General features: G+C 40.7%; 1 protein-coding gene across 1 annotated transcript; it reads right to left on the reverse strand.

Moving 5' to 3' along the window:
- Positions 1 to 1,856: 1,856 nt before the first annotated feature.
- Positions 1,857 to 26,483, reverse strand: LOC110475559 (BOS complex subunit NOMO1). Its single transcript, XM_021539813.4, has 31 exons — positions 26,340 to 26,483; positions 26,072 to 26,161; positions 24,731 to 24,776; positions 24,199 to 24,299; positions 23,970 to 24,076; positions 23,705 to 23,777; positions 23,033 to 23,185; positions 22,210 to 22,347; positions 21,599 to 21,688; positions 20,890 to 20,995; positions 20,330 to 20,480; positions 19,019 to 19,196; positions 18,645 to 18,786; positions 17,684 to 17,815; positions 16,816 to 16,952; positions 16,450 to 16,537; positions 15,947 to 16,010; positions 15,051 to 15,146; positions 12,800 to 13,009; positions 12,451 to 12,533; positions 11,292 to 11,451; positions 11,041 to 11,167; positions 10,285 to 10,398; positions 9,513 to 9,640; positions 8,773 to 8,914; positions 7,874 to 7,957; positions 6,866 to 6,976; positions 5,426 to 5,527; positions 5,089 to 5,208; positions 4,431 to 4,523; positions 1,857 to 3,683 (listed from the first exon to the last, which is right to left on the reverse strand). The coding sequence occupies exons 1-31, from the start codon at positions 26,469 to 26,471 to the stop codon at positions 3,552 to 3,554; spliced, it is 3,630 nt and encodes a 1,209-aa protein (XP_021395488.2). The 5' UTR covers positions 26,472 to 26,483; the 3' UTR covers positions 1,857 to 3,551.
- Positions 26,484 to 26,950: the final 467 nt, after the last annotated feature.

Genomic DNA, 26,950 nt, shown 5'->3' on the forward strand with positions numbered 1-26,950 from the left:
CTTTCCAAGAAGACCAATTTAAATTACTTTCAGTGTGGACAAAAATAGAAGTACAGATGCTGTACAAAGCAAAGCATACTGAATAGTAGGAAAATTAGACACCAGTCATCTCAGGGCTCAATTCCACACTCAGCCTCAGCTTTCCTGAGGTTTCTCAGATTTCTGGCAGGATTTCTAAAGCCATCTCACCTTCAAAAGCCTCACTGTTTAGTCAACATTTCCTCAGCAAAGGGATATTAATTATTTATTAGAATTGCTAATTCTACAATTGCATTTACAGTGTCTGAGGAACAAAATTCACATGAAGATGAACAGCAGCAGGAACTAAACTGGTGTCTCAGATGGGCAACACTGAAGGCCCACAGATTTGCCTATTTATTTGCTCAGTATGGTCATTTTCTGATACAAAGGAAAATACAAAAGGATAACAGCACAGCGCTGAAGTGCCTTGTCAGAGGATGGCCTGTTTGCTTAAATTTCATCTCTTTCTCTCCTTGGTGGCTCAGAGAAGCTGGCAACATTCATGTTCTGCTGAGTAAAAAGTAACCTGGTAGGAGGTGGGAAGCCTCAGTCACTTTATCAGCACATAAAGAAGCAACAAGGATTTGAGAGATTTCCTCCTGAAATTCTGCCCTCAATGGGAAAGGAAGCACTGAACTCTCTATTTTAAGTATTTGTTTTCTTGCTTTTAAATCACTTTTTTTTTTTTTAATTGCTGTATCTTTAACACTGGTGGTGCTCATGCTAATCAAAAACACTTGTTCTTGGAGTGTGACAGACATCTAATAAAGAAGTATAGAAATTAAGCTGAACCATCTATAAAGAAATTGTAAAATTCAGTATTAATGATCCATTTCAATCTTAAACAATAGTTTTGTGCATCACTGATGAATCAGCCAAATGTATGTAATATTCAGTTACTTTTGACAGAAAAAATAAGTAACATGCAACACTATCTCTGTCCAGAGGGCCTTTCTCTCATTTCCCACAAAATTCAGCCATTTACCCATATTTAGCTCACTAAGCAAACAAATTATTCATTTTTTCACTACTGTGCCTGCAAAAAAGAATAAATACTGAGTCTTGAAAGATTTCCAGTAAATCACCATATTGTGTTAGTCCCATCCTGCATTTATTCTTTGCATTCACATGAATTAATGAAAGATGCAGCAGGCAGCTTTAACTGACATTTTCAATAATTTGGACAGGGCCAGTCCAACCAGTACTGAAGACTTAAGAGCACAAACTGGAACGAACCTTGATATGCAGAGTGAGTGAAGCTGGGCATTGTCCCCAGCAGAAAACAGAAGGCAGTGCTGACCCCAATCCCCATTTCTGCACTGAGTGCTGCTGCCCAAAGCAGATGCTGTCCATGCTCCAGAGCTCAGCTCAGCAGCAGGGCAGAGCCCTCTCCCCAGGGCTGTGGTGAGGGCTGGGGCACTGCAGAGGTGCCAGGTACAGCCCTAGTGTCTGTACAAACCCTCTGGCAGTGCCCACACAGACCTGTTTGTCCTGCTTTGTGCTCTAAGCATTGCAGAGACCACACTCATTTTTCTGCTCGGGCCTGTGTGTCCGATTATTGTTTCTATAAATAATTGAAGAAACTGATACCTTGGCTTTTAGATCTGCTTTTAAAAATTATCTCTTGCTTTCATTTTCCTTGTTTTCTCAGAGTAGAACTTCTCTCAACTGAGGAACTTCAAGATATAGTTTTTGTATATTAACACTTCAACAACAGAATAAACCTCAAAACATGGGACTCATAGTCACAAGTGTGATGCAGAAAGCAAAGACAATTTTGAGAAGAGACACGGGGCACATTCTAGATTTAGAAGCAAACATTAAATTAGCAAGAATTGTCATTTTTTTCTTTTTATTAACAGCAGTTCCAATGTTTAAATTCAACCATCAGTCAGTCTCACAGTACAGAGATCAGAATACCTGAAACTCCTTTGAGGCACATGGATATGTGCATTTCTTCCTCATACATTCCCCAAAGTAGCAGTAACTTTCTTAACATTCCAGCTCAAAATAAAAATGTACTGAAAATGTACAATTTTTCATAAGTCTTAGAACACCTTGTCTTTTCCTCATGTATTTCAATGAAATACATGAGGAAAAGCAATATGAAATTCGAAGTCTTTAAGTAGAGCATGATAATTTATTAGAGCTTCATCTCAAGCTCTATACATAATGCTTTTTCAACATTCTACATTCTTGTTATGGTCCTGACAAAATTTCCCTCAGAAAGCTAGAATCATCACCAAGTGAAGTTTTAATTATTTAGGCCCAAACTCTTACGAAGTGCAAAAAAAAAGAACAGGGTAAAACCTTCAGCATCCAAATTTCTAAGAATGGTAGGGTTTGTAAGCTTAAACATTTAAATGTAAGAGGACTTTTATTTCAAGTACTGTAAAAGAGAAACATTGCCACTTACTGGCAGTACCAATGTATTTGCAGTATTTGTAAGCATTTATGTGCATCTTCAAATGCTCTGTTAACCTTTATACTATTTGTCAATAAAAAGCCCCATTAACATTTAAACTGTGTATGTCCAACTACCTACTTGAAGCAGGAATCAAAAGAGAACCTGTAAGGAACAGGTTATTTATTACAGACTACATTATTGGGACTGTACACATTGGAGATTTTAAAAAAAAACTCACATACCTTACAGTTAAAAAACCCAAAAGGTAAAAAAAAAAAGTCAATCATTACTTGGGAAAAAGGCTGAGGATGGCCTGAGCAGGAGATGTGACCACCAAGGGGGAATGGTACACAGTACAGCTTTGGAAAGAGTAGTGCAGCTTTGGCAATAGTGCAGCCAGCTAGAGCCACCTCAGGAATACTGGAGGTCTAAAGATATCACACTGGACAGGAAACTAAAACTGAAACACTGCTTTTGCAGTAGGAACATCAGAACTTACCTGATATTCACAACTAACCTTACTTGACATCGAGAATTTGTCTTCATTGGGCAAAAACTTAATCAAAGATAACAATCACTGGACAAGAACTGAAATCAGACAGACTCTTCAATCAAGCTGCTGAGCTGGAAGTGACAATGACATAATTCACCAGTCCAGCTATGTCCCCTAAAATTCTGTTTCAAGCAACACTGATTTAGTAGAATTCCTGTGTGCTGCTTCTTAAAGTGAGTATTTCAAAAGGTAAGGAAAAATCATTCCAGAATCTAAAGACTGAAACTGAAATCAAGTATTATCTATTACCACTGCTTTTATAAATCATCAATAAGGACAGCATGACCTGTTCCAATGAAAAGAAAAATAAAAGGCATTAATTGTCTTCAAGTATGAGAGATGCACTCACAGTGACAGTAGAGGCATTCATTTAATCACTTTACAAGAGGGAAATCTATAGACTCCATAGAAAATTTACAACCAAAATGGAGCTAATGTGACAAATGGTGCTCATGTAGCAAAAACAAAAAATGTCAAGTCTGCAAATTGAATAAAAATGTGCTTTAGTGGCTTTGCCTCCTCAGGCTCCAGTTTGACAGAGCACCAATTCCCCCATTCCTTCCTCTCAGCTCACGTCCGTCTCGTCTTCTGTTTCTTCGTTTGTCTCTTGGCATCCTCTGAGCCCCCAGCGTCAGAGCCTGCCTGCCCCAGAGCACGGACCCCTTGCAGCCGAGCTGTCAGCTGCAGCAGTAAGGGGATCAGCTGCAAAAAAAAGGGAAGCAAGTTGTGGTTACAATGGTATGTAAGGTCTGAATGGTATGGTTCTCCAGACATGTAGCCCCTATCATATTCTATTGCATCAATAGCACGTCTACAAAGATATTAGAATATGGCAGCAAATCTTGGGGAGGAATCAAACCCAACTTCTGGGAGTTTCAGATAATCAAAATCTAAAGTAATTGTTTGAGAGGAAATCAAACTGAACAGACAAATTTAATTTCTCTTTTTGGTAAAACAGAAATCCAGTCATATCAGTAAATACTAGAAGAGCACAGTTTGATACCAAAGACAGGGGGCTTGGATAGCAGATATTTGTATTCCTCTTGAGAGCTTTTGAACTAGGGAGGGTATAAAGCTAAAGAGACTAGACCTGAAGACTTGCAAGACTTTTTCCAGTCTGATTGTGCCTGAAGCCAATAAAACAATTATTTTCATTCCTATTATCAATGAGTCTGGCTATCTGAATTTTAATGATGCTGTATTGTTTTTTTCTCAGAGCAATCAAATGAGAAACCAAAATTCAGCCACAGCACAGGAATTCACCTTCAGACCAAGCTTTTTTAAAGGAAGGTAATTGTCCAAAAGCACGGCTACACTGTGGCTTTTCTTATATCACATAAGGGGACTGTAACTGCACCTCTCTCTGGATAACCCTCACTGAGCACAGTGCACCATATCCACTGACAGGACAGTAATATTTGGGCAGGAGCAGAAGCACCCCTGACCCACCTTGTCGTGGTTGTAACCGGCCAGCAGCAGGAGCAGCGTCAGTGGTAACGCGATGTAAGACCCTTGGGCAATGTCTTGCTCAGGCAGCTTTCTCTGGAAACAGTGCAGATCATGGATTTTATTGTTTTAACAGTTGACTGTGAAATCCCTCAGCTCTAAGAAACATCAGCAATAGGGATCACAAGGCACATCCAGCCCTTCTCATCTGACTTCCTTCCAAATGCTGTTCTAGGATTTACTTTACTTTCCACTTCAAAGCCACCCTCTGGATCAGCCACTCATGTATTTACCCATTCCTGAGGTGTGCTGCTATGTAAAGCCAATTCATGGGTGATCAGTCTCCACTGACAGTCAGCCCGGTGTGCTTTGATTTTCCTGTCCCATGCTTCCCACACCTCTGTGACCCCACTACAGCAGCCATGCCAGCACAGAACCTTTCAGGCACATCTGCACCCTTCATTTCTTACTGCTGTTCCATGTCTCCCTCCTGTTCCACTGGCAACTGAACACACAGCAAATCTAAATTAATGCCACTCATAAACCTCTTTATATTTACACTAATAGAAAGCTTGGCCAAGAACACAAAATACATGCAGGTTATAACACCAAATATTGCTCCCAAGGTGGACATTGGAACATGAAAATACTTAGTACTTACAGTGGGACTGAAGACCAGTGTAATGTGTTTATGATATCCAATGGCAGTGAAAGAAACTTGAGGCAGGCTGTAGTCATACTGTGATTTGGACAATGTAGAATCCAGGAGCACCACGTAATTCTGTGGGTAAAAAACAGACTCAGGCTACAGCATCAGGAGCAATCTGAGACAAAATCACATTTAAAGGCAAAGGTCAGCAAAGCAGGCTTCCAATCTTCCAAGACACTGGTTAGTGCAGCATGAATATAGCTTTGCAGGCACACCACAAATTACACTTCAGTGTCCTTAGGGTAAAAAAATAAAGTGCTCTAAGCTAATTTTCCAGCAATATTCTTACCTCTCCATCTCGGAGTAGTGGTGGGAAATGAAAAAACAGGGATAGGCCTAAGTTGACTGTATGAATTGGGTTGTCAAGATTTTCACTTTTGTACAGCTTGACCTGTAAGTGAAGGAAGAAGAACAAACAAGGCATTTTCCAAGCCTGCACCACAACAGATATTTCAGACATCCCACATTTTCAGGGATAAAAGCATTTCAAAATTCATCATGTGTTTTTATAAACAGAGAATTGTTGAGTAAGAACACCTGGAAATATTCTAATCTGGGATGTGAAAAGTCACAAAGTAGTCTTTTTATAGAACTTGAAATAATTTAGGAATGGCTGCTGTCTGACATTTCACATAGCTGGAGTATGAAAAGCAGTCTGTGCTGTGGATCACAAAACTGCTCTCACTTGTGTCTGGAACCAGTATTAGCACAGCTTCAGAGAAAAGAATGTCTGCATTGGAGGCCAGGGGGATGACATGCACCCATCAACAGCTCACTTGCAGTACATGCAACACAAGACCCCACCAAATATGAAGAAGGCACAGACTTGGATAACTTCCATATAATCAACTTTTAACATCAATTCCTATTAGCTTAGGCTGAACTGCAAGGGTTTAAATTTCCCCAGGAAGATGGGACACAAGCTCAGGTGTTCTTCAGGAAGGTGACACATTTTCCCTTCACACCTGCTCTGAGTGCTGGTTCCTTTGGATGTCTCCCAAAAGACCCAACAGCTTAGCAATGAGATCTTGGCAAGTGAGATGCATAACAAACTAGTATGAAAGAAATTCAAGCACTGCATTTATATTGGCAAGTAACATTTTACGGAGTTTTTAAACCTGAGAAATGATATTGTAACTCCTACCCCACTAACACCTCCTGCAGAGACTTCCAGCATTTGTGCCCTAAGCTAAAGGGATCAGAGGTGTTAGCAAGCTTTTTCAGATCACAGTACAGTGTTCTGAATTTTGAAATTTCGGTTTTCCTATTTGTCTTATACTGTCTATTATAATGTACTTTTAAATTTACATGCCTCATGGTATCACTGCATTAACATGGCATCAAGTTTTGACATACAGGTCCAAAATTTCAGGTGTTTCAGGAATTAATACAGTTCTCTGATACAAAGGACTCATTTCACCCTTGCTGTTTTGATGCCCCTACAGACAAAGCATCCCTAATCAGAGAAGTATATCCCAAAGTGTGTAGGCCAACCAGAGAAGTATTTATTAAACATATTCCCATGAAAAATGGGAACATTAAAGTAAAACATCAGGAACACTGCAATCTTCATTCTGTCTGGAATTCAAATTCACCTTCATTAAACTATTAGTAATAATTTGAATTAAACGTGTGCTCTGGCTACTGAACTCCAGTGACCCTGCAAAAAAAAAATCACTGTGAAAGCAGTAACAAATACACTTGACAAAGATGAAAGGCTTGAACTTACACATAATGTAGAGAGATATTCAGAAGCTGTAATTACATTTCCACTTAAATCAAATTGATTAATTTGCCGGAACGCTATAATATTAACATCATCAATGTCACTGTTCCCAACCTGCAACAGAAAACACAGTCAGGTTTCTACCAACAGAGGTACAGTTCACAAAGGACAGCAGCACAACTGTTAACACAACACCAACACTGCTGGTCATTTTAAATAAAAAGTGGATTTTGTTCTGTAATAACCACACGGAAGCTCAAAAGCGTTCCCCCTTCAAGTCCCTGTTCTCCAGAGTGCACCACTCGCAATTGCAGACTTGGGCATTACCAGCATGAGACTCATGACATTAAGCTAAACTAAAACTGGAAGTCTCAAAAGCATAAACTATACTGGAAAAGGCTGAGGTACATCCACAGGACTGCCTGATCTCAAAACATTGGTCTCAGTATTTTGTACTTGTGCTGAGAGATGCACAGAGATGTTCATACAGTTGATTAATGTGGAATATTTAACAAGATTTCACCAGTTTTCAATGCAAAGTTATTACTACATTTTATAAAGATAAAAGTGCTAGTCCAAATTACAATTTCACCTACATCAAGACTGCATGATTTGGACCCAAAAAACATAAGAATATCTCTCTGTCCATAACTAAACCAACTGTAGGACAATATGACAATTTATAACACCCTCAAGCTACCACTGCTTTGCTCCACATCACAAAATGTTGAAAGGTGTTCCATACATTTATTCTCTTGTTTCTGGATTAAGAGTTTTCATGACTATGAAAGAATCATTTTCACTTGTTTACTGTTTGGGCTTTATCTCACTTCAGTTTTGAGCTAGGGTGCTGACACACAATATGGGGCCTGTTTTTAGGGAGCTAACTTGCTGAAAAGCACTTGTCTAAACAGAATGCCTTCATTACATTGCTGCTGACAGAACAGACAGAATGCCTAGACAGACCCATTTTATATTTAAGTGATGCTACAAAAAAAGAGAAAAAAATACCTCAATTGCCCGATGCTGTGGTAAAGCTCTTTCAATGTGATCATTGCCTTCAGCTTTGAGTTGGACATGATACACACAGCCAGGCTGAAAGCAACATTCAGATGATAAATCCCAACACTGAATAATACATACCTTAATTTTTGAGAGTAGTAAAGAGAATTTTCTAACACTCCATTTAAGATACACCACCCAAACACATTTAACTCTATGCAGTTAAAGTTTTCCTGAATCAAATACAAAATTCGGATCAATAACACTACTAGGAGTGTTTAGTGTCAGAATATAAGAAAGGGTTATATAGAACTTTCATTAGTTTGTTGCATCACAGTGTTAAAAGAAATCATGTGCTGTGATGAAGGAAAACACAGGATTAAAACTTGATCCAACATTGCCTTATACTTCAGGAAATTGTTGATTCCTTCCATTATGGTGCCATAAATTCAGCTTCCCCATTCCCTGAAGAACAGCTTACTTCACATACATGCTGTGCAACCAACATCACACAGACACCCAATATCCTGCTAAAAATAGGCAGTTGGTATCTTCACAGGAGAAACTAAACACTTCCCCAAATTTTTTGCCTATGACAATTCCCTGCTGGTCACCCAAGCACTGACCAGGGGATTGTCTCCTGTCACACCAGCTGCTCAGTGTTTGTGGAGACCAGCACAGTATGCTGCCAGCAAGTTCACAGACTTATACCACAAGCTTTTCTTTTCCTCTTTTCTCAAGCTCAGTGTTCACTGCTTGATTGTGTTTCTTCACACAGAGACTCAAGGGAGTCTGAGCTAGCAAACATGATGGGAAAACAGAAAGCAGTGGCTACTGAACAGAACCCATGTCACTGCTCCATTGTCACACTGACAGACAAGGAAATGACAGAGCCTCCTGCTCCTTACCCGAAGGCCACGGAGCCTGAATTTGCCCTCTTCATCAGTTATTGTGTCCTCTCCATAGATGCTGCAATCCTTCTGTCCCACAGCTTCCACCGAGACTCCCTGCTCAGGCTCTCCATTTAAAGAGGAAACTGTGCCATAACAGCTGAAGGTGTAAAAAGAACAGTTGCTACAGATAGATATGCAGTTGCTGTTTTAATATATATTTTAAAGACATTTTAGTGTTATAACTGATGGAAGAAGTATTTAATGTATTTACCATAGCAGGAAGAAGAAAAGGGGTATTTATAATGTGTGTGTAAAACAGTTTAAATCATCAGAATTTGCTGCAGTTCAGAACACAACTTTAAGAATACAAGTTTCCTAGATTCCATCAACAACAACTCTTTCTTACCCCTGAGGGTAAGGAAAGCAAGAAAAAGTCAGATATTTGGTCTACCACACCTAGAACAGTCCTCTCCTCCCCCACTGGAGGCAGCACAAACCACTTCCAGTACCACTGAGGCACTGCTTTCATAGCCATTGTTCTTCCTATAGCTCTGCCATCTGGGCTTAGCTATATATCCACAACCACGAGAAAAGGCCAAAAAAAGTACTTATACACAACATAATTACGTTAAACTAAGACTTGGAAAGTCTCCTCCAAACCTGCAAGAACAGAGGTGTGCTGGGAGGAAACACATTTGGCACAACACATCCTGATACAGCCCATAGTATTTTCTACAGATTCCAGCCCCACTAACCTGTAAGCTGTTCTGTAACCAGTTATCTGGATTTTGAGATTTTGTCCTTCCTGCACTTCAATCATTTGTGATGATGGCTCAAACCGAAATTCTTTCATCATGGGTTTAAAGTAATATTGCCCTGGGCTCTGCAAAGAGGCACAAAACAAGCTGTTTACTCATAGTGGTGCAAAAACTCACCAACTCCAAACAAATTTGCTTTGCAAGAGCTCTCTAAGAGCTGAAGTCCTCTGTTCCAACCACAGGTTAAGCCTGTCACAAAATGTGATTAGTGAAAAACAGAAGCACATTGGACAATAAACTGATGGAATTCCACCTGGTGACAAAGTGTTAAGAGAGAAAGGAAACTACAGCCCTAAAATCTTACCACAAGGCCTCAAGGACAGGAAAGTGACCACAAAAGAAGGATGTCTGCATAGAAACCATTCAAGCATGTCTACACACATATAGATCAATAATGTAATTAGATTTCCTTCCCCCTAAAGACTCTCCAATGACTACCAACAAATTGGCTTGTTTCAAGTTTACAGACTGCAAATTAGTAACTGAGATCAATCAACATCATCTACGACCTGTTGGGGAGAAACCCCTTGCCATGTTAGATTTCACATCTTTCACTTGCTAAGATTTTAAGTGCTGTTTCTTCTCAGGGATCTGCATCTCTCATTGTGGGTTAGGGTTTCAAAGGACACCTGCCACTCAGGAGAGCCCTCTTTGGGAGGGCAACGGAGCCCCACACACAGCCACGCTCTGAAGAATCATTTCAACTTACCAGATTGGAAAATGTCAGCATGCCATCATCCTGTGTGAGGAGGTTGGACCGAAACACCCCTCCACTGAGAGACAAGAGAACTCCAGCAAGAGCCTGGTCATCCTCTGATTTGATCTGTTTTTGAAAAACCAGTAATTTTAGGTGTAAGTGAGGGTTTCTTTATGGAGAAGGGCTCAGTTAAAAAGCCCCTTGCAGAGCGCACAGGTAAGCTGGCTCTGAGCACCCAGCTGTGAGCAGAACTAACCACATGTGTACTGCCCCTCCTGCCAGACCAAAGGGCTGCAGAACCCTCTGCTCCCAAGCCCTGGGCAGTCCCAGCCCCAGCACAGCATGTGCCACCACAGCAGCCATTCTCTACCACTCCATAAAATACACAGGGAGGCCAGAACAAAGCACCCCAAACACTGGAACCAAGCACTAGCTGGATCAGAATACACTTACACCTTGCGGGATAAAACTCATTAAAACAGGGTGGTCCAACTCTATAAATGCAAATAAAGCCAGTCTTTTGGACTTGCAGGCTCTAACCTTCACTCTATAAACCTTGCCAAGTATCTTCTGCATAGCAAGTCATGGTCTACAACTGAGTTCATCCACCGAGATTTGCTTTCTCATGACAAAAAATATTATCCAAATAATAAATTATCCCAAAATTCCACACGCATTTGTCTTTGGAAGACATGGATTCATTTGTTGCCTGTCCAGCTCCAACTGCTCACACTATTCATTTAGAACCCCAAATGTTCAGAACATTACCTCAAATGTCACCCCAGCAAGAGCAAAAGCTTTGAAGTCTCCAACTGTTCCTTCTAGGGCAGTCAGAACAAAACCTTCCTTCTGAGCAGTGATTGTGTATTCCAAGTCACTGTGGAGTGGCCCAACACTTCAAATAAAAGGAGAACAGAACTTGTTTCAGAAAGAACACCTGGATATCCCAAACACATTGTCAAGTAACCACTGCATTTTAACTAAAGAATCCAAAGGCTCAAAACCAATCTGCTCATTACCTGTAAGTGCCTTTGTCATCAGTGAAAACCGTGATAAGTGCAGAAGTTGCTCCCTTCTCACTAATGACAATCTCAACACCTTCCAGTTCAGGATGAATTTGCCCTTCCAGAAATAAGCCTGCTTTTCCATGAATCTCTATCAGCTTCCCAGGACAACTCTCTTGGTCATTGTGAAGGGGATTTAAGACAAAGAAAAAGGTCAAAAATACACTTGACGTTCCAGCTTACAACAGGAGTTTAACTACTTCCAAAGTGATCAGCAGGTGGCCTTTTATCTTAGAACAAGAGATCAATCCACACAATTTCATGGCCTCTCAACACACCTTACAAGATCTGAACAGTACCAAAATGAATAACTGCATTTCAAAGTTATAAGCACATCCCAAAAAACCTTACAGATTTCTGAAGTGTCTGGAGGTCTCAATGAGTTACATACACTGCAGCCACATGGAGACAATTGCAATGAAACTCCCTTCTAGGCAGATTACACTGAGCTTTGACCACATTTTTTGAGTTCCAATTCAGTTCAGCATATGTCATGTTCAATGACAGTAAGCAAAATTTTATTTCCCTCCCTCAAATGCATTTAGAATGTGCAAACAGAGTCACATGAAAAGAGGCACTTAACATTTCCTTGTGATTTCAAACCAAATATGTTCACTTAAGAACCTGAGGACAAGATGGACACTGACATAACAAGCAGCATCAATAATTGATGATTACCCTGTGACCCTGACAATTTTGAAGTTTATCTTTTTTTTGTGAATATTCTTATTACTGTAATCTAGGGGGGAAAAAAACTTTATGAGGAACTTGAATTTAGAAACAAATTCAAAATAGAAACCTGGTTTTTGCACAACTCTTTTTCTAGGTGACAGTACTATGAACAATTTTGAGAATCTGGTGTAATACCCAGAAACCCAGCCTTCCTCTTGTGCTAGGTGGTTTTTCAGCACTTGGAAGAATTCTGCTGATGAAAACTGTACTTGCATCCTTTATCAAATAACTTCCAAATTCCAGAATTAAACTGGCCCAAAGAAATAGCTGCAACTGAAACTTTCCTAACATTACCTTTCAAGTTATTCATATGTTTATCTAAACAAATACATTTCAACTATAAAAACCCAATCCTTTCAAACTACAAATTATTCATATTTACCTCCACTAACAACTGCTTCCACATAAGGTGGGTAGAAGAGCAGCTCTTTTGATGATGGTGTTACAGTAATTTTCTCTCCAGACCTGTAAAACACAAGTAAGATACAATTAGAAGAAAATCAAAAGCTCTCATGTAGAGCAGAGTGCAAGAATGAATCTAAATACTCCAAGAAAAAAGTAACAACTTAAGCAAAATTCTTACTATGTGCTACTAAGTTTTCTTGTAGTTCAAAGTCACCAAGGGCCAGCAGCTCTGTTCTACCTGGAATTGTATCACTATTCTGTTTGACAGAAACATTACACAACAGTACAAAGAATACAGCTTGTCCATTATAGGAGCTTGGTATTACCTTGCCCAGTATGAAAATTCATATAAGAATGGTCCTTGGAGCTCCTCCACCATTTCTTGCACTGGTGGCTTTGTTCCTTCCTCCTCCTGCCCCTTCTTTTCTCTCTCCTGCCGGCGGCTCTCGATTTCTGCCAGCTGCTGCTCCCGACGGAGCTCCTGGACAGACTTCAGGGGCCCCAGAACTAAGGCAGGTTCACTGTCAATGGATGACCTGAAAATATGGAGAAAAAAACAAAATCATCTCCTTTCCTATAAAGAGACAACAGCTTGTATCTGTTAATTACTGCCTTTACACCACCACAGACAAGTCCCAGGATATTTTTCCTCTTTAACTGCCCTGTTTATTCTGGTAAGAGCACAGGAGTGGTAAATTTTTAGGCAAAAGGATCAGTTTGCAACAGTATCTTTAACAAAGACCTAAACTAAAAGAGAAAGGCTGAAATGTCAAACCTGAGAACAAGCTTAATAAAGAAAGTACAAAATAAGTAAGAAGAGTGCTAAGCTTGCTTTTTTTTTTTTTTTTTTTCAGAACTAGGAACTTTTGTCTCAGAACCTACCTGTCAAGAGCAGAGAATAGAAGGAGAAAATAACTTCTAACACACATAAATACTTCCAAGAGCCAGAAATTCCCAGGAAAAGCTCTGAGTTCTCACCTATCTACCCTGTTCATTTGAACCACCCAGCTCTCTTGTCACTGTCCACTGAATAGATTGCTAGATAAATTTAACCAAGTTTTTAGAATCAGCTCAAAGCAATGAATTTTATTTCACTCTCCTTGATCTTGCATCCTCCTCCTTCTTCTAGACTCCAATCATCCTTTGTATCTTATCATCTATCTCTTCTTCAACATTCTCAGTGAGGACTGCACCAAAATTATCACAATCACTTTTCCAACAGCTACTTTAGATAACCAGGATAGCTCTGTCTCCTGCTTCAGTGTTCACCTGTATTCTAGTCTGTCTTTTTAAGAGACATAGTTACTATTGCTTTATCACACTAAGTTTTATCAAGGCTTTATATTCTTTCTCTGCAGTCCAGACACAATACAGAAACACGTAATTTTTTCTTTGTCTGAAAGCCTATTAAGAATTTGTACAGCCACACACAGTCTCAAGGTACTCATAATACATTACTACAGTCTTATTTTTAAAACATACCAAGCCATTATCAAGAACTAATGAGAATCAGCTTTGCTTTTGGTTGAGGTTGTTTGGGGTTTTTTGTTAACTGAAAGTTAATGGGTCTGGTAGACACACTTGTAAAAACACATGGTTTGCTTTTAAACCCTGAGCTGTTCCCTTTATGTTGATGGCACTTCACAAATTGGACTTCAGCTGAAAAGCTTGAGGCAGGATTGATCAGAGACAGCTGTGGCAACTAAGCTGCCTTCAAAGAACTAGCCAATAGCCTCCAAAAACCCAACAAGCTTAGAAGGTTGGTAGAATATTCACCTCCTCAATAAATTGTTTTTAAAATCCTAATGGCTATCTGCTGTCTCAGTGTCTCCTTTCCAGCTGCTGGAGTTGCCCAGCAGTTGCAGTGATAGGGTCATTAATCTTAGAGAACTCGAGGCAATGCTACACAGGTAATGTTCTCTGAAAAGATGTTTTCTGCACTCAAAAAAGTTTGAGAGGCCACAGTCTAGAACAAGTAGACACCAGCAGAGTAGCAATAAAATAGTCATCATTATCAGACACTTCCAGACAGATTTGGCACCTCGTACAATTAAAGCTGTTCACAAATCAGTGCTCCCTAGTGAGCTGTCTCTTCAGATAAACATAAACTGGTGCATTAATGCACAATCACTCTGCATGTTTTTCCTTTTATAACCCTCCTCACACCAGTTACAATGCTGTAAAGCAGCAGATTCTCATTCTGGGGAAAGAAAAAAGGGAAAAAATATATGCCAGTGCCTTAAAGAGTTCAGACCTCAGCTAAAACAATACCCTCTGAATTCTAAAACATCAGTTCATTGAAGCATATAAAACTCAGAAAATCATTCCTTTTTACCAAGATACAAAAGTAGGGAGGGACAACGTTCAAACTATAAGAAAATGCTCAAAATGAGGCTGTATTTATCTCTCTCCTAAGAACTCAAAGCACATCTTAGCATTAAATACATCCTGCAGCCCAGGCTAGGATGCCATCCCCTTAGAAAGCAGCCAGTGCAGCACTAAAACTGGAGTAAAGCTTTATGAGAGAAATGTCTTTTTCCTCCACCTTTTACAGCCCCATGATTTCTTTGTCCTTACTTAATGGTAACAGTCACATCCATCAGTTTATCAGTTACAATTGTGCCAAGGACATGGTGGCGAACTGCAGTGAGCGTCAGGATACTGGGAGAGGACCTGCAAATCAAAGGAACAAAGACATGAATTCAAGGTCCCCTTCCCAAATAAACAAATCTTACTTAGCAGAGTCTGTGCTCTCACTCCTGAGATTGAAATGCTTTATAAAAGATAATACAGAAATTATACAGCAATGCTGTAGTGCTGGGATGGTCACCTTTTGGAAAGGGAACATTTCCTAACTTGAGCCCCAAAGCAATTCCTTCCTTTGTGCCTTCTGCTTCCTATCAAGCTAAAGTTGATTTGATTGATTTCATATGTCAAAGTGTCATTACACACATCACCAGATCATAATCTATAAATAAATAATTAAACTGGACTGGCCAAAGAAGATCAGCACTGCTTGCTTGCGATAAGGGTGAACATATATTCAGCTTGCAACAAATGGGGTGAGCAGAATCCCACCACCAGAGGGTCATGGCACTAGTGATGTGCAGTAGTGGCAAGGGCCTCTTAGCAATCTTACTATCCTATTGTTTGCCTTTCAGCTCTCAGAAGTGACCAACAGTTTTCACTGAAATAACTTTCTTCTCCGTTACAAGGCAAACCCAACACTAAACAGACAGAAGGCTGAAAAAGATACCCATCTAAAGTAACTAAAGCATCTTTAAGCCCTATCATTAGTTCATTCTTATTACTTTTATTACTTTTAAGATAGGAAGGGCAATAGAACAAATACATGTGATACACCTTGCTAGAGCTTCCCTCTACACATCCTGGCCTGCTGAAAGCAAGCAGGAGAAGGAAGCTTTATGGAGAATCTTGCTGGTAGGTGTAAGGTGAGGAACAGTCACACTTACGTGTCGTAGGTGTAATACTCGTGCTCAAACTGGTGGCAGGAGCGCGGGGTCACCTCATACACACCTACAAACAGCAAGGCAAAGAATGACCACTGAAAAGGTCAACTTTTAGAGCACAGGTATAGAAACAACTACAAAATTTGACTGCCCTTCAGTATCTGACTGCCTTTCAATATCTGCTGCCTTTCACACAGACACCTTCTAATGTGTCTGACAAACAGAACGTATATGAATGAGATTATTTCAATATAACCTTTATCCATCAAAGGCAAAATGCTTCCATCACCAATAAAAAAAAATAGTAACATTTTATTTCTGGAATCTAGATTTGGTGAACGACTAATAGCAGAAGAAATGGAGAAATCTATGAAATTGGAACAGATAATTTATATACAGATGTAATTGAAACAATGCCTTTCAGAAACCACAACAAATTATTTTTATTCCCAGCAATATTACCTAACTGGCTATTTTTAATTTTTTAAATATTTTAAATCTGTTACCTGGCTTTGAAAGACAGAATCTATTAACTCCTTTGGACAGGTTATAAACACCAACATTCTCTGGTCCATTTCCATCCTGATAAAACTCCTGTGAAGCCACAGCATAAGTCACTATTAACAACTACCAAACAACAAAATAAAAACAGTATTTGCCTAAAGATACATCAATGCCACCTCTTCTGTAACACCTAACATCACAAGACCATGTTACCAAAGTTAAAAGACAAATCTTGAAGCACACTAAACATCAATGTTCCCAGGCTCTGTGACCTTCCAGAGACAGGAGAAAGCCTTGATTCCAAGCATAATCCACCCTGGCCTCACAAGGTCATTAAAAACATACAGGAACATTTGTTTCCTACGTACCAGTGTGATTGCATGAGAAAGAGAACACCTCAGCATATATCCAGTCTGCCTGAATTCTACTCCTGACACATCTTCCTCCAAGACTTCCAATTCCAAGGACTTATTCTTCCAGCACCAGTCTTCATGTACAATGCTTACTAGAATATATACCACACAAAGCATTTCAGTAATATAGAACTGCGTAAATAAGGCTTTGTGATATGAAAAGTTTGTGTCTCTCTAGCTTCCCTGACAATAATCTGCAAAGATAAATACACACCAATGCCTAGAGTAACAGACCTAGCTCCCAGTACTGCAGCATCGCCAGGAACCCAACACATCCATCAGGAAAGCTGTGCTATGAAAAGGAATAATGAAGCCTAGCCAACCTGGAAGGTTCTTCAATGGGCACTACTATTGTGACAGGCAAAGAAGCCCAAAGGACATCACCACCTAACCCAAATTTAACCTGGTGGAAAGATGTTCCCACTCCTCTACAAAGAGTGTAATCTATATACTCCTTCTATATCTTTCCCTAGAAAACAATTTATTTTCACAGGCCAAGGCAGGCTGGCCAAAATACAGCTTGTTCTTAGGAGCAGCACTCTGGAAGGAGCATTAGAGTGTGTCCCTGTTCTTAGGCTTGGGACAAGCTAGTTCACGATAAAGCCCACTACCCCCACACCACCCACACAGTCCCTAAAACTCAGGGGAGCAGTAACCTTTGGGCTGACACGGGCTTAAACATCCAACATTAAGAAAATCTGTTGTAAGGTATTTTTCCAGCTTTTCTCAAGTGCTGCAAAAGTCATCCATGATAACAGAAGTGCTCGGATCAGGTCACAGATTGAGCTACCAAGGTGCCCCCCAAGCAGTTGCCCTGCCCTACCTTTGTACCTGCCCGGGAGCACGCCCTCGAAGGTGAAGGGCACCGAGTCCCTGCTGCCGGCCAGCTGCAGGCTGCGCTTCTCCCCCTGGCGGCTCGCGGCCTGCAGCGCCACCATCAGGTCACCGCACGCGTCTGCGAGGGACACACAGCACGTCAGGCTGCGCCAAACCCGCCAGCGCGCCTCTACCGACACCCAAATGCTGACTCCTCCCAGCACAGCGTGGGGCCAGTTAAAACTTGCTTCTTAGGTACATGTCATGGGGTTTTGCATGCTGCAGGATTTCGGGACCGTTAATCATATTCTTTTATCTAATGGCAAGAAAAAACCTGAGATCAACATTAAGTCCCTGGGTTCACTTCACTTTGCAGAGATATAAGAGCCAAGTAAACACCTGAGAGGCAGAACACAAAGTGCAGGGAGGATTCCGAGAGGAAAAAGGAAGGGTAAAAATCAGGCTCCAATCATCTGCTAAAATCAGTGGGTAATCAAGGAAAATATCAGGAGGGAACCTTAGATTAAAATAAAGAAAAGCTTATGAAAGAGAACAGAGGTTGAAAGCTTCTGCCAACAGCTTTAACATCTATCCTACAGTTTTTATACACACTGCTTTTTTCCCCTTTTTCTGTAAACTTCTTTTTTACCTCCAATACTTCTCTGATTGATATACAGTAGCAGTCAGGACCATTTCCTTTCAGAACCCACCCACCTTTTGAGGAAGGAAGGCTTGCTTATCCCTAGCAATTATTAAAAGGAGGTACATAACTTTAGTCCAAACTTTGTTAAGGTACCTTACTAGGCCACAACTCTCCCAAGGAGAGCTGCTTTTTCCATGTGCTGTAAGTTACATTTACGTATCTGCTGATGGGACTAACCACAGCGTCTTGATGCCAACAACACTCACTCACATGCAGTGCTGAAGTTCTCCATTCCATTGCCATTTCACTTTCACTATGGACTTACCTAAACAAGAGATCTTCCCTGAGACAGATGCCAAAAACTGAGAGAAGGTCACATCCATCACTGGTCTGTCAGTAACAGTGACAGGGAACATTTTGGGTTTCAAAGCCAACCCTGCTCTGGTCTCAGCCTCTGGAATAATTACCTGTAGACAGTAATGAGAGGTATATGACATCAAGGCATTACCACCTTTCAGACACCAGTCCAAAAACACCACTCTGCTGTCTTCAATGCATTTATCAGAAATTAGAAAATGGAAATCTACTGTAAATCCCAGGCAAAGCAAAACCAGCCTCTCCAACATGCTTTCCAAAATTTCAAAATCTTCTAAAACACCATGACAGGCCTAAAATGAAGAAATGAAAGCTCATTCTTACCTGAATATTGTATAAACCCGATTTTGCCTTGAAACAAAATGCTCCATGAGAGTCAGTTTCTGTTGTAACTAGTGATGCTTTGTCTTTGTCTTCAGGTATCATGGTTACCTTGTATTTACTGATCTGTTTGACTGTGTCAGGGAATCTAGTAACTGAGATGTGGCCACACACACTGAACCTGTTAAATAAAAGCCAGCCATCAGAACAAATATCTTGATTTGACAAAGATCATAAAAAACCACTTGTTTTAGAACTTCCTCAAAAAGTAAACCTCACTAGGTTGAGGTAATAACATCTGAATTGGAAAGGGTTTCTCCTGAAAGAGAGATTTGCAAGCAACTTGCTTCACCCTTCCCTGCCACCAACCCAATCACTTCAAGCCTTTTTTCTTTTTTTTTTTTTTTTTGTGCTAAGCAGGCAATGGATTTAGGATTTTGTGTTAGGCAGCCGACTGATTTCTCCCCTCAGGTTTTAAATAGTTTCAAACGTTTTGTGTCAAAAACTTTAAATATGATAGTAATCCAGTTATTCCAGTAATCCACTGGAACACATCCTTGGGACACCTACACTTGTGAAAGCACAAGATGACAAATTAGAAGGTGATAAGTTTTGTTTATTGCCTTCAAGAGCACAACATATTTAGTTACTGAATAAACTGTACCCCATCATTTAGCAGCACACAGGGTTTTTTCTAATTGGCTGGCTATGTCTGTACAAGCTGACTGCTATTTGACTCAGTAAATTCCAAGTTTTCACTTCTCCAGAACACTGCCACTATTTCCTTCTCTGAAGTCCTGGACACAGAATCACGACCCTTTCATCTTCCTTAGCTCATGCTGTATCTCCCACCACTGCACAGCCTTCACAGGCATCAAACAAGAAAAAAAAGAATTCAGGTAAGGCAACAAAGACCTTGAGAGTGAGCAGTAAAATGCAGAGGTTTGGTACAACACTGCATCAAACAGCTGTGTGACTCCAGATACCCTCCTTCTGTGCAAGAGTGAAGTGGTAGAAAGCTTCTCTATTGCTTTCTTGGTTTACATACCATTCTAAAATTCTTAATTTACCCATGCCTTAGTGTCTTCACTTGCAAGAGAGAGCTTATTAAGAGAATGTTCTAAACCTCAACTATTATTGAGAAAAATACAGTGCACAAAACACATACTCATGCTGCTCTATTCACCTTTAATTTCTTCAGCAGCATTTAGCTCCTGGCAACACAAGTCTGGGCATGGCATGGTAAAGGATCACCTTTTTTCACAGCCTCATCCACACATAAAATTGCATTTTCATCCTGACACCAGTCCTTACCCTGTTGCAATGATGTTTGCCAGCTGAGGTGTATTTGGTGCAATCTTGACAGTAATAGTATCAAAAAACAGGTGTTCTTTCCTGGCATGAATTGTGTATGTACCTGTTGTTATGTTCTCAAGGCGGAAAGAGCCATCAGCTTTTGTCTTCACTGTAACAAACAACAAGAGTTAAAAACCAGAGCATATGTTAACCTTATGTATCAACAGATCCAGGACATGCCCTGCTTTAAGCCATTTTTAATTCATATTATGCAACAGGTAGTTTTATGCTTTTTTACTAGATGAACCTTCATTTCTGTATTTCAAAGTACAATCTGGCATATGGTTGAAAGCAATTAAGAAATTTTCAACTGCCAAACTAATGAACATTTAATGCTCTCATCTAAACCAGACAATGCAATATTCATGAAATGCATGAAATCCACTTTAATATTTTAAATAAATTACAAAAAAAGCAGTACATTATCCTGAAGGGTTAATTCCACATCATACACTAGTCCTATACTTGAGTTTCATAAAGGCTTCCCTGCTGCAAGAAAGATCAAGAGCACTGCATACCTTTAATCTGATTGTTCAGAGTAACAGTGGCATCTGCAACTCCTTCTCCTTCAGGACCATTCAACACCCTGCCTGTGACAGAGAAACCCATCACATGGAAAACAGGCTGGAATGGGAAAAAAATTAACATAATTCTTTACTCAGGAAATGCAAACACATACCTACAGCAATCAATACCATTTTCTCCCCATGCACATAATAAAGGAAACTTATTTACAGCTCTAGGAAAAAAATGTACTAGGATAATCACTGTAAAAGTACAAACTGATCTCCAGGCATACTGTTCCCCTTAGCACAAAACACACATTCTCAGTTTATCTGCACTGCTGCAGCTCACAGTCACAGATCACAATGCCATTACACAAGGCACTCTGCAAACCAGAAAAACCTACAGGCTCTTCTCCACAGATGTGACAATTTCAACAAGGAAATATAGGCAACCTGGAAGATTACTACCTGTTTGCAACAGGGATATGAAAGTGAACACAGCAGACAGCTTTGCCCTATTTTGTTTCTTCCTAGTAAAAGGGACCGAAGTATAGAAACACAGCACAGTACTAGACACTGTCTTCTACCTGCTGTGCATAAAAAAGTGCCTTCAACTTCTTACAAAGAAGTATTTCCACAATGCTGCTGTTTTCTTCTAAAATCAGTTAGGCTTTTACAGGAATGAGTGGCACAAAAGGATTATTCCCTCTGCAGGCTTTACCTCGATCTGTAAACTGTCATGCTCTACAAGGAAGTCCAATTTAGATGGAGCAACATCAAAGGTGATTCTCTCTCCCCTGTAGAATGGTATCTGAAAGAAGACACATGGCTTTGACTCCTAAGCTGTGATGACAGAATGGTTTTCCTCTACCATTTTCCATGTTCTTACTGATATCAGACACCTCTACCAAGGGTCAAATGAGCTGCAAACCTCCTTGAAAAAATTACTCACAGGCATGGAGACACAAATATCAGCAATATTTCAAGACTGATGGAAACCATGAAACTATCAGAAAAAAAAGAAAGTAACCCCCTAGTCAGAATACAGCATACTTGGAAGTGCAAGAGCTTACAGACTCTATGATTGCTAGAAGGATTAAAGAAATGAAAGAAGCCTGAATCCCATTTGTAGAGCACAGACTGAGAATGCAGGACCATCACTCCAGGCAGTGCACAGAGAACATGTTCCCACAACATCCAGATGTAAGAAAGAGAATGGGGAAAAAAAGGAAACTGCTTAAAGGAGAGGCGGTGGCAATAGCACACTCTGGTTTAGAAAATAAAAGTTACCAACCCTATCAATAGACAAGCAATTAATTTCTAGTTACTTACCACAGTGTATTTCCCACTTGGCAGAGAAAGAAAGCTGAAAGATCCATCTTCTTTTGATACAACATTGCACAAATAGGATAAGGACTCATCTCTTGATTGGAAGCCATCCACAGGAGAAATACTGCAGCCCACCACATCCTGTAGTAATAAATGCAATACGACTTTTTGTCTCAAAGAACACAGAAAATAACTGGGAGGGGGAGGAAGAGGGACACAGGACAGTTCAAAATACTCAACTGTGAATGGCTGATGGGAAGTATAAAACCATTTTAGAGGCAACGTTGAATGACATGACTTAAAATTCATGTATAGGTAAAACAGGAAAAAACAGCAAACAATCAACTTTATGGTAACAAGGACAGTACACTGGGAAATTCAACATCCCCAAAACTGTACCATGTGTCTTAACTGACTTCAGTTCTGTGGACAGGGTTAACACTGCAGAACAGAGCTCAGCTCTACATGACCAAATGTTTCACACTCATTTCTTAATGCACTTGTAAGGTGGCAATAGAAGCTGTGGAACTTTGTCTTCCCATCAAAAGGGCAAAGAGTAATAAAGGTGTCATGCTGAAGACAAATTACAGCTACTATACAATGAATTATGAAATAATTCCATGGAGGTCACGTTGGATTGCAAGGACCTTGTTGGGGAAAAAGAAAATGAAATCACACAAAAGAACCAAACACAAAAATACAGTTTAAGAGATTGTACAAGCCAGTGAAGGACAGATGAGTATCAGGGCAATATGAATCTAGAAACTATTTGGTTCTTCTTATTTATAGCCATCCTCCTACTGAAAAGGTACTGATCAACAATTACCTCTTTAGAGACTGAGGAAGAGAAAAGGAGAAACATGACCCCTTTCATGGGCTCTCCATCACTCCTCACAGACCCAGAGACATTGTAGCCTGCAACAATCAGGGGACTGGCAGCATAAGCATTGGAACTTGTCACCCGCACCACTGTCTTTGACTGAAATACAGAAACAAACATCAAAAGCAGGCATCATGTCTCCTTTACAGCCCCTAAAGAACAATCAGAGACTGCACATTCAACAACAGGAACAGAAGCCAGAGCAGCAGAACTCAAAGATGGTCTCCAGACTACTGAAGGCACTGAGACACTAAAGCAAAGATACTTTCAAAAACATTGTTTTTCCTGCTTCACTGATTTAGGAAATTATCAGGATATCAGAGCTCCTCAAGAAAAAAGCAGTCTGGGAGAAGAATTTAAGCTACAATATTCTTAAAAAATGTACAGGATCAGAAGATGAAAAGCAAAAGCTCATTTGCCAGTCCTTCTCTGGCTGGCTTCACCATCTCCAAAGTGGGTCTATATGAAGTTGTTTCTTGACTACCTGAATTAGATGTAGAAAAACTCCAGTAACCCTGTTCACCCACACAGCCCCTTCCTCACAATAACTGATCCAAGCAAGGTCTAGCAGATCCATCCTCTCTAAGTGGGCAAACCAGAGTTTCTGTAGGTTCTAACCTCTTTCAACATCCAGGTAGGATGCGATGCAAAGATTTCATATTCGCCAGGAAGCACTTTAAAGAAAGCAAACCTGCAAGACAAGAAAGGGATTATGTCTATTCAGGAACAGACACAAACATCTGTTCACAGAAAAACAATTCAGACTCTATTCACATATTAGAAAAAATACTTCAGAACTCTTACAGTCCCAGTCAGTATGGCAGAACTGAAAGGATCTTGTGCAAATGAACAGATGAATCAAGTATGCACCACCCACACTCACTTTCCTCCAGGTTGTGTAATAGTTGCTTGTATGTTCATGTCACTGCCAGCATTTCTCAGTACAACCTGAACTCCAGCAGGACCTAATGTCTGACCTTTGCTGAGAACCTGTCAAAATAAAAAGAAACAGAACTATAAATGAATGAAAATAATGTGTAGAGCTGAATTTGAATGTTTTATGAAGGTTGAATTAGCATAAGGTGGAATAAATAAAGATAAAGGAGTCTAACCTTTCCATTCACAGAAAATCCTGTGAAAACAAAGTTGATATCACCTCCCTTTGTGCAAATGTCATTAATGCCATCCACATGGATGTCTACACTGGTTGGTTCTGGAAGAGAAGAACGAAGAAACAGCATGATAGTGAGAGAGCAACCACAAAGAGACTGTGCTTCAGCTTTACACAGCTGCCACAGAAACGTATTAATCCAAGCATGGCAAGCATTGCTCTGGAAGCCTTTCTTCAGCAAAGGTAAAGCACCCCCAAATCCTGATTCTGAAAATCCTCTTTCCCTCCTCCCACTGCAGCCATTTTTGTCAAAAGCCCACACTCCTTCAAACCAGTTCAAGGGTTACTTTGTCAGTGTCTACCACCCAGCTTTACTTTCCCCTGGTACAGTAAGTACATGTCAGTTACTAAACTATGCAGTATGGTTTATAGGTTTGGAAAAGTGCTCCATTTTCCCTGCCAGCTGCAAGTTAGTGATAAGTCCCACACTGCAGACACAGTGTCCTATTGTAAGAAGACACACAACCACTTACCAAAACTCCACCCTAGGGGAGGCTCAATTTTAAGAATGAAATCCCCCTGAAAAATAAAAAGCAATAACTGTCTTCATTGATCTAAATTTAGCTAACAGATGAGAAAGAAAGTCAGAACACAAGCGTCATGCTGCAGAGAGGAACACAAGACTCAAGTGTACCAATATCCACCATTCTCCTTTCCTCCTGCTTATGACTCCCTGTTCAAAGCAGCAGCCATATCTACCCAGACAGGCTGTGATGCTGGGCTCACACCCAGCCAAGAGCAGAAATTAAGTATCACCAGGTTTATCCTGCTTCCAGCACAAACCTGGCTCACAGTCAAGCAGCTCAGTGCTACAAAGTGTTCGAATGTACCTCCACCTGCCCAACAGATGGGGTCTAAATCAGCCTTTGGCATTTCCACTGGGTCATGGTCAAACTCGACCGTTCGACCCAAACACAGGACAAGAAAATTCCAATCCTTTTAAAAGCTCTGATCCAAAAGAGTATTAATTACATTAATACTTAAAAATTAGATATTCTCTTTGTATCGGAGAGCACCATGTATGTTCTGCCACATATATCCCAAACTTCATCCCTGGAAAGGCTCAAAGGCCTAGAATGAAATCACCAGGGTCAGAAAGTACATTACATTCTCAGATTGGGAAGGGAAGGAATTATTTGGTGGCTGGACTAGATGACCTTCAAAGGTGCCTTCCAACCCAAACCATTTTGTGTTTCTACTTCTGAACCCTAAGTTAACTAGCTCCTTAAAAGAGCAAAACACCTTGACCATCTCAGAGTAGCTTGCATTTAATTTAATTTGAATGTAAACACCTTTCCAGTCTAAGTAGACATCAAATTACTGACACATTCTGAATTTCGTGGATCGTTATTTCCTTAAAACATTTTTAATATCTGCAATTAACCACTCAGGTTATTTTCAAATTAGTCGTACCAAAACACCTTCTCATATACATTTATTTCCATAGGTAAAAAATCTGAAAGCTTTATCTGTACTCTGTAGGAGCCTACACTTGTGCAGTATTTGTACAGCTACAGCACACAGCTGCTGGCAGGAATTCAGGCTCCCAGTGCTGCAGACATTCCAATAAACAGCAAAAATGCAACACTGCTGCCACAGTTAGCTGGCTTTTCTCTTCATAATTAGCACTGGGAAACGAAGTCGTTGCTTTACAAAAAGAAACAGTTGAAACTTTGATCCAAACCAAACTAAGTGATGTCCTGCTTCAAATGTTTCATGGGGGTGTTGCTCTGAAATTTAATCTGCCGCAGATGCAGGTGGAGGCAGCTGCTGCCTCCAGCACAGAGCGGACAGCGCAGGAATTTGTGTCTTACCTTGTCATAGAGAGGAATCATGAAATACCCATTGTTCGGAGCACAGTCTGTCTGGTATTTCAGAGTCCCATGTTTTGTATATAACTTAATCTAAAAGAAACAAACAAAAGAGACTCAAAGATATTTTTTAAAAGGCGAGGAGCAGCGGCAGCAGGACGCGGTTTATGGCAAGCAGGCTGCAGAGTGCCGCGGTGAAGAGCCGCAGCTCCACCGCCACCTGCGACCGCGGCCCGGGCAGGCAGCGGGGCAGGCGGGCGGCGGCGCCCACCTCGATCAGCGAGTAGTTGATCTCCACGTCGGACTTGACGAAGCCGCCGCAGCCCACGACGATGTCCTCGGAGCCCCGCGCCAGGGCGCAGCACAGCGCGCAGAGCAGCGCGGCCGCCGCCCGCGGCCGCATCCCCTCAGCGCCGCCGCCCGCAGCCAGCGCTGCCGGAAGGGCCGCGCCGGCCGCCACAGCGCCTCCTGCCGGCGCGGAGGCTCCGCGCGCCGCCCCGGGGCGCGCCCGACCCCGGCCCGACCCGGTGATGCCTCCAACCGGGATTATCGGTCCCCAGCTGCCCCTTGGCACCCTTTGTCGGCGTAGCTAGTGACACGTCACTTCGACAAAGTAAATTATTTTCGATAAAAAACCAAAGAATTCAATAAAGAAAATTCAATAAAGAAAAAAAATTCAAGCACTTTACGCAGTGCTTGAAACACAAAACTCTTTACTGAAAATAATTTTGTGTTTCAAGCACGGCGTAAAGCTGTATGTCATTTATATGAATATGCATCAGGAAGGTGGAGAATATGTCTTAGATGGGCGTGTTCATCTAAATTTTACTGTATTAAAAAATATTGGTGTTACCGCCTTGGCGTGCTGAATTTTTGGAAAGA

Source organism: Lonchura striata, chromosome 14 (genome assembly GCF_050655825.1).
Source record: "Lonchura striata isolate lonStrDom1 chromosome 14, ASM5065582v1, whole genome shotgun sequence".
In the NCBI taxonomy this organism is placed as follows: domain Eukaryota; kingdom Metazoa; phylum Chordata; class Aves; order Passeriformes; family Estrildidae; genus Lonchura; species Lonchura striata.

Coding starts and splice junctions, on each gene's coding strand:
- LOC110475559 (XM_021539813.4), bottom strand. CDS start 26,471: ATGCGGCCGCGGGCGGCGGCCGCGCTGCTCTGCGCGCTGTGCTGCGCC. Junction 24,077..24,198: donor GATTTTCTGTGAATGGAAAG/GTTAGACTCCTT, acceptor TTATTTTGACAG/GTTCTCAGCAAAGGTCAGAC. Junction 7,958..8,772: donor TCAGGCTCCGTGGCCTTCGG/GTAAGGAGCAGG, acceptor TGTTGCTTTCAG/CCTGGCTGTGTGTATCATGT.